The sequence below is a fragment of the Phoxinus phoxinus genome (genome assembly GCF_949152265.1).
Source record: "Phoxinus phoxinus genome assembly, chromosome: 13".
Classification (NCBI taxonomy): Eukaryota; Metazoa; Chordata; class Actinopteri; order Cypriniformes; family Leuciscidae; genus Phoxinus; species Phoxinus phoxinus.
In genome coordinates this window covers 10922908-10937325 of record NC_136888.1, presented here as the reverse complement: position 1 = coordinate 10937325, position 14418 = coordinate 10922908, and the positions used below count along the sequence as shown (strand labels likewise).

Genomic DNA, 14418 nt, shown 5'->3' with positions numbered 1-14418 from the left:
TTGCCACCTTGAAGAATAAGCACTTCTTGAGTCAGAGATTCAATTGTTGTGCTGAAAAAATATGCACTATTACATACCTGGGGTTGTTAGCGACCCTATACTGTTTTACAACAATTAATTATAAAACAGATATTATTTTTTATTTTCTTGTTATATTGTTTATAATGATGAATAGATTGAGGAATACTAAGAAGTTGTCAAATTTTATTATCTGTGATATTTTGGTCTAGATGTGTTGAAGGAGGGAACTTATTCATAAGTCTGAGAGATTTAAAATGAGCTTTAATTTCCTTAGCTGACAGTGAAGATGTAGTGTAGTGTCACTCATATATCAGCAGATTTGATTGATTAATACAGCACACCTTTTCTGTGTTCAACCCATAAGTTTGCTATTTACTGCCAAAAACACTTGATCTTTGGCAGGAATGGTGGAGCTGATGTGAGCTGCAGACTGACTGATGGTAGGTCCCTGTTGATGGGTAACGTCCTGATAGTATCTGACAGTATTCTGGGCTGGAGGGAAGAATCTGTTACGTAAAGACTCGACAACTCTTCAGTTCAGAATATCTAGTGCACAGCAGTTAGTCAGAGCTTGTTAACTTGAGATTTGAGCTGCCAAGAGCGTATATACAGCAAGAGATGGATAGTTGTGTTTGAATGGGTTCTGTGTTCTCCAAGACTTCAGTGTTGACTGGCTTTTATTAGTAAGGTTTGATTAGACAAGCATCACTTATTATTGCTTATACTTGGGGTTTGTGATTGGACAACAATGTTGCAGAATAATGTTCTGCATGATAAAATAATAGGCAAAACATTTCCACCGATTTACATGGGATGAGGGACCAGACTTTCACAGAGGCTTGGGGATTTCAGTCAAATGCTGGATTAAATGAATGTAAGATGAGGATCTGTCGATTGACCTGTCATTTGCAGTAATTAAATGACTAATGACAGCTTAAGGAAGTGTTTTGAGCAGAAACGCAGTCATTCAGAACTCAGCAGGGCACACACAGCGACCCAGTAGGGAAAAGGTGACCGATTCTCGCATTAGACTCAAATCCTTTGACTTTCTAATCCTGAGAGAATGCAACTCTCCGTTTTCTCCTCAAACACACTCTCTGGAAAGCTGGCAAACTGGATTTTCCACTCGCACAAGGCATGTTTGCTCCGCCGATTTTACCTGCTCCGTGAGCGGAGGGGGGAGTGAGGGGGTTTTCCTGTTCGGATCTGATTTCACTCTTCATCCTCGTTCAAATCTGCCAGAAAACACTGTCAGTCAGGATCCCAGTCTAGACACCTGCATTACCCTGCAGTCATCCATTATTATACCTCTATCACTGTTTTTATGGGCTTGGACTTGGTAAAAAAAAAAACATATAACTGCACTGCACACTCGCTTTTAAGTTTAGTTCTACAAATAATTTGGCAATGTTACATTGATAAAGGCTTGTTGCCGAAACATTGGTAGAAGTGTGTGTGCTGTTATATTATTCTTTACAAATTTCTTTTCCCCTAACTTGCACCTCCATAAGGTGTGTGTCTCATTTAATTCTTTGCTAAATGTACTATGGTACTACCATGTTTTTTTTTTTTGTCCTGAATCATGGAAATACCATGTTATTTTTTAAAAGCACCTTGTAAATGATATTATGTAAAAAATGTATATGGTAATCATTCAGTAGTGCTCTATCAAAGCACCCTAGCAATTCATGTTTTTTTTTTTTTGGACATGTTTCATGATAATGTCTTCTAATTGTATTAGTATGGCAAAATATCATGGTGTCACCATGATGTTTTTTTTTTTTTTTATCATGTTAACATCGTGGCTGTGTTCGAAATCGCCCCCTATATCCTCATTGGGAATACGTTACTCCACTAATATAGTCCACCGGAAGGAGTAGCCTAAATGAAATGAGTGAATTCGGACACTGAAGGGATTTTGCATAGTTTGTGATATCCATTTAATAATCATTTGAAACTTTGCAAACTGGCAGCTCGGTAGTAATGAAAAGATTTATCTTGAACTCTGTCATGGAAGCTAGCATGCATAAACCTTAATTAAGCAATTTAATAATCAATTAAAAATGAATACCTGTATGAAATTACGCTGTTGCCACATTGGACCAGCGGCGTTTTGGAAAATGGATGGATGGATGATTCAGCACGACCCTCACAGTGCATTATGGGTATTCCTACACTCGTTATTGCGGTGCATTGTGGGATTGAATGAATGCACTCGATATCGTCCACTATGGTTTCAAACACCACTACAAATAGCTGTACTCTTAAATAGTGCCCAATTTAAGGATATAGCAGGCAATTTCGGACACAGCCCATGTTTTGGGGTAGGTATCATGGTAATGGCGTGATATTCTTTAAAAAAGTTACCATGGGGAGCCAAGCAAACCATGGTATTTCCACAGGACTTTTTTTGTAAAGGAAATTCTTTCTGTTTGTCTCTTTCTGCAAAACTCAAAATGGCGCCAACCCTTGTCCAGATATACATGCCTCCTTTTCAACCGAATCCACACTGAAATACAGTAGATGGACGTCTTTATGTGTTATTTTTCTCACCAAAGTTCTCAAGTAGCCCAGGAAGCCGTAAAAGCATGCAGTCGTACTCTGAAAGCTCAAGGCTTTCAAAGGTAACCTCTATTCATTGATTCTTTAAATGAATCATGAGCCTGACAAAAGAAAAACAGGAAGAAACTTAATCCATCCATTGAAGTGTTAGAGGAGTGGCGGTTGGCGACTGTGAGAGACAAATGTGCTGTTTTGCACCGCTGCCAGAAACCCCTCTGGTTCCTCGGGCTGCTCCTCCTACACAGTCTGGGCTCGCTGGCATGGCGGCGCGGCATTCACATCAGCCACGCAATGTTTTAATTACCATTACCGTCTTAGACATGGAGATTAGGCTAAATAATATGTATGAATCTCTCTTTCGGGAATGTGTGAGTGGTCTTGATTAATTACACCTTCACGTCTCAATGACAGACGAACAAAAAGATCTTTTCGCAGAAAATTAAACTCTTGCGTGCATTAGTCTTGCTTTATTTTTTGCCGGTCACAGTGTGAAAGGTGTAAAGTGAAATCTGTAGAAAAGTAACGTTAGGCTATACTTAAAGCCCGTGCAATTTTGTTTTAATTGTCCTGGATGCTGATTGATCAATGCAGTGTTCCAGTAGCCCAGAATATTAATGAATATGCACTGCCTGGTCAAAAAAAGTTGCTGTTTGGATTTTAATGCAAATGCACTACTATTGGATCATTATTGCTTTGTTATACTTATGTTTCTAGCATGTTATGTTCTTCTAACCCTTATTGATGGAGTTTGTAGATTTTCATTTCTCGAACAACCATGTTGGAAGACACACCATGGTCATATTCCAGGATGACAATGTCAAGATTCATCAGGCTCAATTTCTGAAAGAATGAAGAATCATTTTCACACATGAATCCAGACCTTAAAGTCTTTGGGATGTGTGCTGGAGGAGACTTTACAGAGTGCTGGACTCTTGCATTCTCAATACGATTGGATATTCGTGATCCAATCATTGACTCTTGAGCATTTACCTATTTAAATCCAACCAGCGACTTTTTATTTTGGCTGGGCAGTGTGTGTGTGTGTGTATTTATTATATTATTGGGACTCCAAACCTTCAAATTTTTTCGTTTTCTTAAAACATTATAATAAATTTGATACATCAGATTACACATTGCATGTATTTTATCTGTTTAGAAATAATTTTAATAGCTAAATAATGATAAATATTGAATAAAATAAATCATTTTATTTCATTTTTTTATTACTTGAAGATGTATCTCATTCATAATAATATGTTATAATGAATCATATAACACTTCATATCTACAGTCGATGCTTAATGAATTATATGCCCTTTAAAGGTACAACCATGAACATGTAAGCCTTATAATTAAATTAATCACATATACAGGCTTCAAATAAAGTGCTAGTCCTCGGCCAGTAGCAGGTGTGTCACCAGCTCAGTATACAGTCAAGTAGAGAGAGATATATGAGTTAATGTAATTATGCAGCATGAGTTACATATTTCAAAACACTGTCACATAGGATCAGGCATATACTCTGATGAGCTGAATTTTTAGGCCGTTCGTGCAGAATGCGATATATGCTTTTAAGTCCGCGATGTGAAAGGGATGGTGATTTGTTCAGCGTGCCCTGCAGAACTTGTAAGGTGATGGAGACCTACGAGAGGCTGTTAGAGGAGGAATCGTCTCTGAGAGTGGGGTCAGTGGGGGCGAAACCCTCGTCCTCGGGGAGAGATGGATAGATGGAGAGAGAGCTATCCGGATGCTCTTCCCGCTGGGAAGTTTGTGCTGAACATCTAAGTGCACACGCTTGAAGACCCACGCTATGTGAGTGTTTACAACACACGCGTGTTACCGTACAGTATGGCTGCGTGCTGAAATATTGAGAGCAATTGTGCCTGTTAAAAGCATGCGAGTAATGGAGGGTGAACACGCTTCAGTGAAGTTTCTCCTGGTGGGACGCTTAGATGCTAGCGGTAGGAACTAAATCAGTTGTTTTATTTCATTGTAAATGGCTTAATATCACATAATTTATATTTTTGCTATACATATAACCCAAAAAGCGTTTTTATTAGCCTGTGAATGAATATTCTGTGAATTAATAGACTGTTGGACATGTTTTTTTTAAACATGGTACCATGGTAAAACCATATTTGAAGTATCTTGATAAAAATGGCATTAGCATGTTTTTGGACATGTACCATATTAAAACCATTCATTTCAGACAGAATATTGCTTGGCCAAATCTAAGAAACTTATGGTTACACACTGTGTATGCGTTATAATAAATAAAGCTGTCAACGCTGGAACAATCTGTGAGACTTTGGGAAAGTAGGCTATCGTTTCTACTTTGTCTGATTTTTGTTGTTGTTAAAAAAACAGTGCTGCTGCTGTGGTATGAACAGTATAGCAGAATCTTTAATGTTTGACACGTTTCTGCCGTCACTTAGTATATGGTGTGCAGCCCAGCCCTATTAGACAGCAAAAAATTCCCTTTATAGATCCGTGTCATTTTAATCCAGCTTTCATCATTTTAAAGTAGTTCATCATTTCCCAAATGTCTGTTGCTTGATGGATGTGCGGCGCTCTTTTCCTCTTCAGAAGGCATCAACCCTCAGGATTGTCTGTCTAAATTTGGCTGCGCTCCTTTTTTTTGTCTTCTTTTTTTGTCTGTGCGTTCTTTAGGGCCTTCTTTCACGCTCACAAAATAAAAGACTGTGATCTCCGTTCTGGATTCAGAGTAAGCCTGCAAACCGGCATTTCACGCTCTGACAGGGAGAAGATTCATGGCGTTCTTGTGGCATCTCTATCTGCCCGACAGATCCAGAGATTGTTCTGTGTTGTGTTCAGAGACGGAGACAGTCTGAGCTGCCGTTTGATGTTACACCCCTGTCATTCACATGCTTTTAGAGAATTACTTGGGCTTTTGGGGTGATTTATGAAAAACAAGTTTTGACATTTCAAAGCAGGGGTTTTCAAACTCTATGTTGTTGATGCAATTGTTTTGATAGAGGGAAAACAAGATCCATTCCTATTTTAACATTACTTATTTATTCAGACATTTCACTTTAAATACAATAAGTAGGCTATCAGCTGTTTGAAAAGATACCCACATTAATTTTTCAAACAATGGAAATGGGTAAAATACAACAATCTGGACATGGAGTCACATTGGGATTGAAACAAATAAGGCCTTTAAAATTAGGCCTAATATTTCAAAAGAAAAGTTTATAATGAGAATCTAATAGGATATTGAGATATCTTTAATACTTTTAGAGTTACAGGTACGTAAACTTTGGAAAAATTATATTTATGGCATTTAGATAGGCATTTTCTAAGCAAATTGCATTGATAGAAAAAATTAGATATATTTCTAGTTTCAAAATGATATGTTCTTCTTCATACGCACATTGAAATCCCAATATCTCTGGAAATGCACCATTTTGAGCCTTAGATTGAAGATCTCACTGAAAAGTTTAAGAACCAGAGTCTAAAAGGATAGTTAGAGATCTTTACTTCTTCTTGAGTTACAGGCATGCAAACTTCGGGCAAGAAACACAAGTCGTGCTTTTTCCCATTTTTGAACTGTATTGAACTGAACTGCATTATGGATTATAATGCAACAAAGGTTGCGTAAGTCAACAGATTTTTAATAATATACAATCTCTGTGTAAAAAAAATAATAATGATGCTGCCATATTTCTAAAGTCATTTTTATCCATGACTTTTAATATTTTGGCTTTAATCACTATTTATGTTTGTCTTTATAGAAAAAATATTAAACAAAATAACAAATTTGAGCTGGGGAAGTTTGTGAAATTTGGTTGATTTTACACAGAATGACCCTGCTCACAATCTACCCGGGGTTAACAATTAATCCTGGGTATTTATAAACTGGCGTATCACACTGTACATTTCTAAACCCTGGGTTAATGTCCTTATTTGCACATTTACAGTGTCAGTGTCACTGATTGGACGAGCTCAGCGCAACATATTGTGCTTCCTCATATCGTACACTGCCGACTGCACTATCAAGTTTTTTGGACTATAAAAGTAAAAATTAAACAAGCTCTTCACTTAACACGTTTTTTGACATTTTTCCTCATCAAACACTGAAATGACTTTATACAATGCACTGTGTTTTCTGTGACTGATCAAAGTATGTAAATATGAGGCACACGATTGGTTGTCGGTTGCTAGGCATCTAGTCTTAACATTCTAACATCGCATCATTTCACACTGCGCATGTTTGGCAGGGCAATACAGGGTTAACACTGCAAAAGCGGGTTTCATGACCCCGGGTATAAGCGGTGCTGACCCCACTTCTAAATCACAAGTGTGAAACGCTCCTCTACCCGGGGTTAAAACTAACTGACGATAACCCGGGGTTAAACATTTTTAATATGAGCTTGAGACTATGCTGATAGAGAATATTTAAGTGAATATCAAGTCTGTTTCTCACACAGTTCAGATGAGTTTGTGGAATATAGAGCGAGTTGTCTGGACTACTTCAGTTGAAAGAAAATCATACGGCTTAACAACATTAAAGTTCATAAATACATTGTGTAATTTTGCACTGTTTGTGTATTGAATGTTGTATTGAATGTTGTGTGTTTTCTTCAGCTTGTAGTACATGTGCCGCTGTAAGGCGCCCTGTCGCGTACGGCTGCACTATCGTGTCTGATCCACATAAATAATAAAGACCGCTGGTGTAATTCAGTTCCTCTGTTGTACCTGAACCCGACTCCCATAAGACGACCCTGTTATCTCCTTGCGCACGTGTCCGCGTGTAACAGTAGAGCGGGGAGTTATGGGGAGGACACTCAAAATCAATAAAATGTCCAGTTCAGCGTCTACAGGGGGGGAAACATGTCAAGAGCGATGCAAATTCTGTTGGTACATCTCAATTACTGAAGCGTATGTGGTTTCCATACGGGAGGCCAATAGAAGCTGCTCGTGTTTCTTTTGATGTTGCTTTAATTCACTCGCTCCAGAGGCAGGGTAAATATTTCATAATCTTCTTAAAATATTGATAAAGCTTTTATTCACGGCTCATTTGCCTCATGTGAATTTTGGGAAAGTTATTTTGGAACTTTTTTTAAGGCACGCCGGAGCTCCTCGCTGATGCTCCCAGTACTAAGCTGGTCTTTTTCTTGGTGGGAAAACCGTAATTCATGCAAATTATCTGTAAATATTGTCCTACTTGGGGATTAAGTTCACTCGAGCAATCCATGCAGGAATGAAGCGCAAATGCCGCGGTGTGTCAATCTCCCAGTTCCTTCCAAAAAGCGCGGCGGTCACAAAGGGCCAGTCCCCAGCAGGAAGTGCATATGTATTGGCTAACCCCAGGTGGAGACTCATTGTCTGTTCCTTCGAAGATTTAAATTTAAATGCCCAGCTCTGCAGCTGCTCTCTCTCCCAGCATGCACTGGGCCCCTTTAGGGCACAAAAGCGTCCTTGGAGCTGCCAAACTGGCCTGTAATCCTGCTGAAGGGGCTTTAGGTTACTGTACCCAGACAACTTTCTGCCTGTCTTTTTGCACTTTGATTTTGGGAGACATGGGCCGGATTCATTAAAATCTCCTTTTAGAAAGATACATTCTAAGAAGTTCGTAAGAATATTCTTGGGTGCAATTCTTGAAAAGTTTTCATACTTTCTCTAACAATAAGCTCATACTCTTCTTGTCGCAACTGGCTTGGTGGGAGTTAACACTCCGAGTCATGTTTTTTAAATGTGTTGAGTGGCTTAATATCTCAAGATGGAGCAGTCTGTTGCATTCACTTGCGATAGTCAAATCCCAGGATGTGTTAAGTCAAGTAAAGGGATCATAGTTGATCTGTGATCCGTACAGATCAAGCACCGTGGTTCAAAACGCATGTGATTCTCTGATTAATTGCAAGGTAGTTCATTCAAGCGATTTAAAAAAATGTAAGTGCAAGAAGACAAAAGAAGTATGAACATGAACATGAACATACACGGAGAATTGTCAAAATGCCCATCTTTGTGAATATCCTCATAAACAGTCTTGTCTTATGGCTTGCGTGAACGTAAACAATTGAGAAAGAAAACGGATGCGCATCATTATATTGTATCTGTGCATTTGCTCTTAAAGTGACAGAAGCCTAATAAACCTGTTATCAGGCTTCATTTTAATCAAACAACAGAAGATAAAGAGACAATCATTTTTGTAGATTAATTATATTTCATTTATACAGTGAAACGCAATGCTATTTTACATTTGACTATTCAATTTCTGTACTTGAATACTATTAGACTTCCGGATAAACATAAAGCACTGTTTATTTCATTTGTATCTTTGTTCTACTGGATTTATCTATGTAATTTGCTTATTATTTTCTATGCATATTCACTCCCTTACAAAATCACCCCAATATTTCTAGAATGATTAATTCTTTACAAATAGAGCTATTCAAATCATCTGGTGAAATTGTTTTCATATCGCAATATACAGTATATAGCAGAAAAACTAAATATTGCAATGTCAGTTTTTTTCCAATATTATAGTGAAGCCTTATTCTAAAGTAAATGCATCGTGTGTGTGTGTGTGTGTGTGTGTGTGTGTGCGCAGATTACATGTGCACATTCCTTATAATTTGTTGTATTATATATGTGCTATGTTGTAATGCTTAATATTAGAAACAACCAAATAAATTCATTAAACATCTTTTCTTTGGGCATTTAAAGCAAGCTAGAGGTCCTAACTTAAAGAAGAACTCCAGCGCAAAATGAACCATTGGTCTAATTACACATTGTTACCTAGTCAACCGTTATCTGAGATTTGTTTTCATGATTATCGAATGTAAATAGTTTTATCTCTAAAAACAGTTTAGCCTATAACGCTAGTATATGGGGCATGGAGTAATGACAAATAAAAATCACTTGTTAATACCACTAACAAGGCTCAAAATAGCCCCACACTAACACGGCAGCATAATGAGGGTCCCTACCTTCAAATCGAAGCATTGAGAACTTTGACAGTGTCCAGACAGTTTAATAAGAAGATATTTTATACATACAGTCAACTTTGCGTATAGAGGCAGAAGCCATCTTTGAAAAACTCAATCAGTCGATCAACGAAACGCCGATCCAAATGCGCTGAACTGTGTAGAATCTCATATGGTCCAGCGCATTTGGATCGTTTTTAGAGATATAACTATTACTATTTACATTCGATAATCATGAAAACAAATCTCAGATAACGGTTGACTAGGTAACAATGTGTAATTAGACCAATGGTTCATTTTGCGCTGGAGTTCTCCTTTAAAGAGGCTGATTTACGATGATTTTTAAGAAAACTCTTTGTGTTTTGTGTTTAGAATAATAAAGGATAAGAACATTCTTAAGAAATGTTTTGGAAATATTGTTAACTTTATACATATGTTGGAAAATGAAAAAGATTTAAATTTTTAAGAATGTAGGCTTGTGATTTACGACCCTGTGTAAATCACAGTTTTTGTTTTTTTTATGTTCGCAACCCCTTTTACTTCCACAATGTGACATTTCAGAGTAGAACAGGCTATTTATTGAGCAAAAAATGTGGGCTGGGACTTCACTTTATCCATCGGGAATTGATTGGATGGTGAAAATATATGTTGAAAATGAGGTCTTGATGACATCATCTAAAAAGGAAAGTTGTTTCAAAAGCAGAGCAAGTTGTATTTTGATTCCACAGACAAACATCATCGTTCAATGAATCACTCACATTTTTTAAAGTGAATTTTGAAGGCGTCAGTTTTGATTTCATGTTGACTTCTGCCTGAGGAGTTTTCTTGCACTATTGCATTATTGCGCTACTTAAATCCTTATTCGTAATCATAACACTTGCCAAAGGTCCAGTGGGGTTAATTTTCCTGCCAAACTGCTTCCAGAGCCAAGCTGTGTGTTTTTACGAGATCTGTCATGAACTCTCAGGGCTCTTGGCATGAACTAACTCTGTGTTCTCCCTCCCCACCAGCCCTTCCACCCCATGGTGAACCTGCAGTGCTCTCCAGACCTCCGGCCGTTCCTGTGCGCCCTGTATGCCCCCGTGTGTATGGAGTACGGACGGGTGTCTTTGCCCTGCCGGAGCCTGTGTGAGCATGCCAAGAGTGACTGCCAGAAGCTCATGGATATGTTTGGAGTCACCTGGCCGGAAGAGATGGACTGCAGCAGGTACCGATTCAACAGCTTTTTTAATAGAAATTGTTGATCATTTTTGAGAAAAGGAACGAAGTGTACATTTCGCCGTTTCAGATAATTGCCACATAATTGCTCCGCAGCATTCTTGAGGTAAATGCACTTTAATGGTTGAACATGTTTCTTCTTAGACATCTTTTTTTTTTAAATGGAAAAATGTTTTCTGACTAAAATGGTGGTTTAACCAAACGCAGATGTTCCTGGGAAACCTTTAATCTCTAATGAAAAACAACCATTCCGATAAGGGAAATATGCTCACAATTCAAACCAGCTTGAAATAAGTCTGCAAGATATTTCAATTTAATGTTAGCAGCAGTCCAAAAACAAAAACCCAGTGGTAATAAGGAAACACTTTGAAAGCTATGGAAGCTTGTTTCCACCACAGAATAATAATAATAAAAAAAGGTAATTGCGACTTTTTCTCTCACAATTCTGCCTTTTTATCTCACAATTGCGAGTTTACATCTCAGAATTACATGTTTATATATATATTTGACTTTATAACACGCAATTTGGAGATATAAAGTCTGAATTGCATGATATAAAGTCACAATTGCGTGTTTATATCTCACAATTCTGAGAAAAGATGTAAGAATTGCGAGATATAAACTTGCAATTGCGTGTTATAAAGTTAGAATTGCGAGATATAAACTCTCAATTGTGAGAAAAAAAGTCAGAACTGTGAGTAAATTTCTCGCAATTGTTAGTTTATATCACACAATTCTGACTTTATTTCTCGCAATTGTGAGATAAAAAGTATGAATTATCTTTTAAAATGTTCTGTGATGGAAACAAGCTTCCATAGGAAAGCAGTAGTTTTGTGTATGTGTGTATATATATCTTTGTGTGTTAACTGCAGGTTCCCGGACTGTGATGAGTCTTACCCTCGCGCTGTGGATCTGCTGGTGAACGAGGACCCCACTGACCAGTCGCCCATGTCGGTGCAGCGTGACTATGGTTTCTGGTGCCCCCGCGAGCTCAAAGTGGAACCCGAGCTCGGCTACACGTTTCTAGGTGTGCGCGACTGCTCCCCTCCCTGTTCCAACATGTATTTCCGGCGCGAAGAGCTCACCTTCGCCCGCTACTTCATTGGCGTCGTCTCCATCGTCTGCCTCTCCGCTACGCTCTTCACCTTCCTCACCTTCCTCATCGACGTTACGCGCTTCCGCTACCCGGAGCGGCCCATTATCTTCTACGCTGTCTGCTACATGATGGTGTCGTTGGTGTTTTTCATAGGCTTCCTGTTGGAGGACCGCGTGGCGTGTAACACGGCCAATCCTGGCCAGTTTAAAACATCCACAGTGACTCAAGGCTCGCATAACAAGGCCTGCACGCTGCTCTTTATGGTGTTGTACTTCTTTACCATGGCAGGCAGTGTGTGGTGGGTCATTCTCACCATAACCTGGTTCTTGGCCGCCGTGCCCAAATGGGGCAGCGAAGCCATCGAGAAGAAGGCCTTGCTCTTCCACGCCAGCGCGTGGGGAATACCTGGCATGCTAACCATAACCCTGCTGGCTCTGAATAAAATCGAGGGCGACAACATCAGCGGCGTGTGTTTCGTGGGCCTGTACGACGTCCACACTCTTCGCTGGTTTGTGCTGGCGCCGCTGTGTCTCGATGTCCTGGTGGGAGTGTCGCTGCTGCTGGCCGGGATCGTAGCGCTCAACAGAGTCCGAATGGAAATTCCCCTGGAGAAGGAGAACCAGGACAAGCTGGTGAAGTTTATGATCCGGATCGGCGTGTTCTCAGTGCTGTATCTGGTGCCGCTGCTGACTGTGGTGGGGTGTTACCTGTACGAGCAGACGTACCGCTCCGTTTGGGAGATCACATGGGTGCAGGAGCGCTGCAGAGAGTACCACATACCCTGCCCTTTCCAGGTAAATCAATCTATCTATCTATCTATCTATCTATCTATCTATCTATCTATCTATCTATCTATCTATCTATATCTCGCACTTACATGTATAAGGCGGGAAATTCCCGCAAACCATTAGCTTGTTGGTTGAATGAGCAGTTTAATCCACACAGATTATCAAATCAAATCGGTAATTTAAAAACGTTATGCGAGACATCGTTTCACAAACAGCGTGAGAATGATTAAGCGCTACTGCGTCTTCTATTTCTCTTTCAAAATGCGCGCTTCACATCACCACATCGCCTGTACAAGCGAGCTACACGCTGCGATACAAGACTTTCGCTCGCGTTTCGGGACAGAATTTTCACTTGCCTAATCGGGTCAGTGCTGCATCGGCACTGAAGTATCATATTTACGACTTGTCAATTGTCAATTTAAGCATTCAACGATTTTAAAGCTTTCAATATTACTTGCGCTGGTTGATGGTTTTCTGTGCGCTTATACCCAGAGCGCGCACACATAAAGCCGCCTCTCAAACAGCTCGCAAGAACCAAACTGAGCGCTTTTTCAAGGATTATTGCAGCCAGAAACGCATAAAATTATGTCAAAATGCCCGTCTCTTGGCAAGTACTCGCATAAGCACATTCAATGATGCCTTAAGTGAAGGTAAACCGTTGTGTAGCAGTATATTGAAACTGTGCATTTCTTAATTCTTAAAGTGACAGCAGCCTAATATATTTTTCGGTCTATCATACATACATTTTTAATGTTTTTATGTTTTACTTTGACATTTGTTCTACAAAGTAAATTACGCACACCTATACCAAAAATGTGAATTTTTAAGCTGTTATGTTTATTTTTAAAGACATTTAATAAATAACTAGATACGACAGTTTGGGGTGTGAGTGTGTGTGTGCAGTTAACATTGTAGAACAAAATGTCAAAATATCGTCAAAAGATTTGTTTACCACACGCATTATTTGACTCATAAATTGAAAAACCCCATTATAAAACCCCATCGGAAAATCTTGTGGGAACCAGCAGCGAACTAGTCTCACGTGTTCTGACGTCATTCCTGCACCAAAATGAATACTTAAAGTATTAAATTCAACAACAACAAAAAATCTTACTCACCCCAGATAAATACATAATGGTTATTTAATTATTCTTACTCATTTTCCAAATTTTTCCATTTATATTACCTTTGACGTCATCTAATGCTCACTTAAATTAATCCTTAAAAACATGATTAATTTAATCCTATTAAATTAATCATAATTATCATCTTATTGGTAATTTTAAGAGAAGAGACATTATCTATAGAGATTTACAGTGACCAAAAGTGATGCATGGCTTATGAAAATGTACATTGTCACCCTTTATTAAAATATTATAAAAAAATGCCTTAAATATTTTTAATTGAGTCAATTGTTTTATTTGTGATAATGCAATGAAACATGTCAAAATTGTGCGGACATCATTTTTGTCCAGGCTGTCATACAAAGAAATTATGAACGCATGCGAAAACAAGAGCGAACCAATGAAATATTAACAACTGATTTTGTAGTCAATGTATCAGTTTTTCTATGCATCTTTTGCATAATAAAATAAAACCTGTAGCTGTAGTTTGCTTTTCTTTACCAATTATTAACTAAGTTTTTTATTTCTTCCCTCATATTTAAAATATCTAAAAAAATATAAATCTTTTTTTGTATTTTGACGGTTTAATCAAACTTAAAGGGCCATTAAAAGCAAACATCTCCTCCAGACATCACTTTTAAACCACTACTGTATTACTA

At 38.5% G+C, this 14418-nt stretch overlaps 1 protein-coding gene across 1 annotated transcript in view; it reads left to right on the top strand.

The window, feature by feature from the left end:
* Positions 1–14418, top strand: part of fzd3b (frizzled class receptor 3b) — a 35342-nt gene that overhangs the window by 8701 nt on the left and 12223 nt on the right. Inside the window, exons 3-4 of the mRNA XM_079632581.1 lie at positions 10544–10740; positions 11624–12641. Of these exons, the coding sequence (XP_079488707.1) occupies positions 10544–10740; positions 11624–12641 (1215 nt within the window). The remainder of the gene's footprint in view (positions 1–10543; positions 10741–11623; positions 12642–14418) is intronic.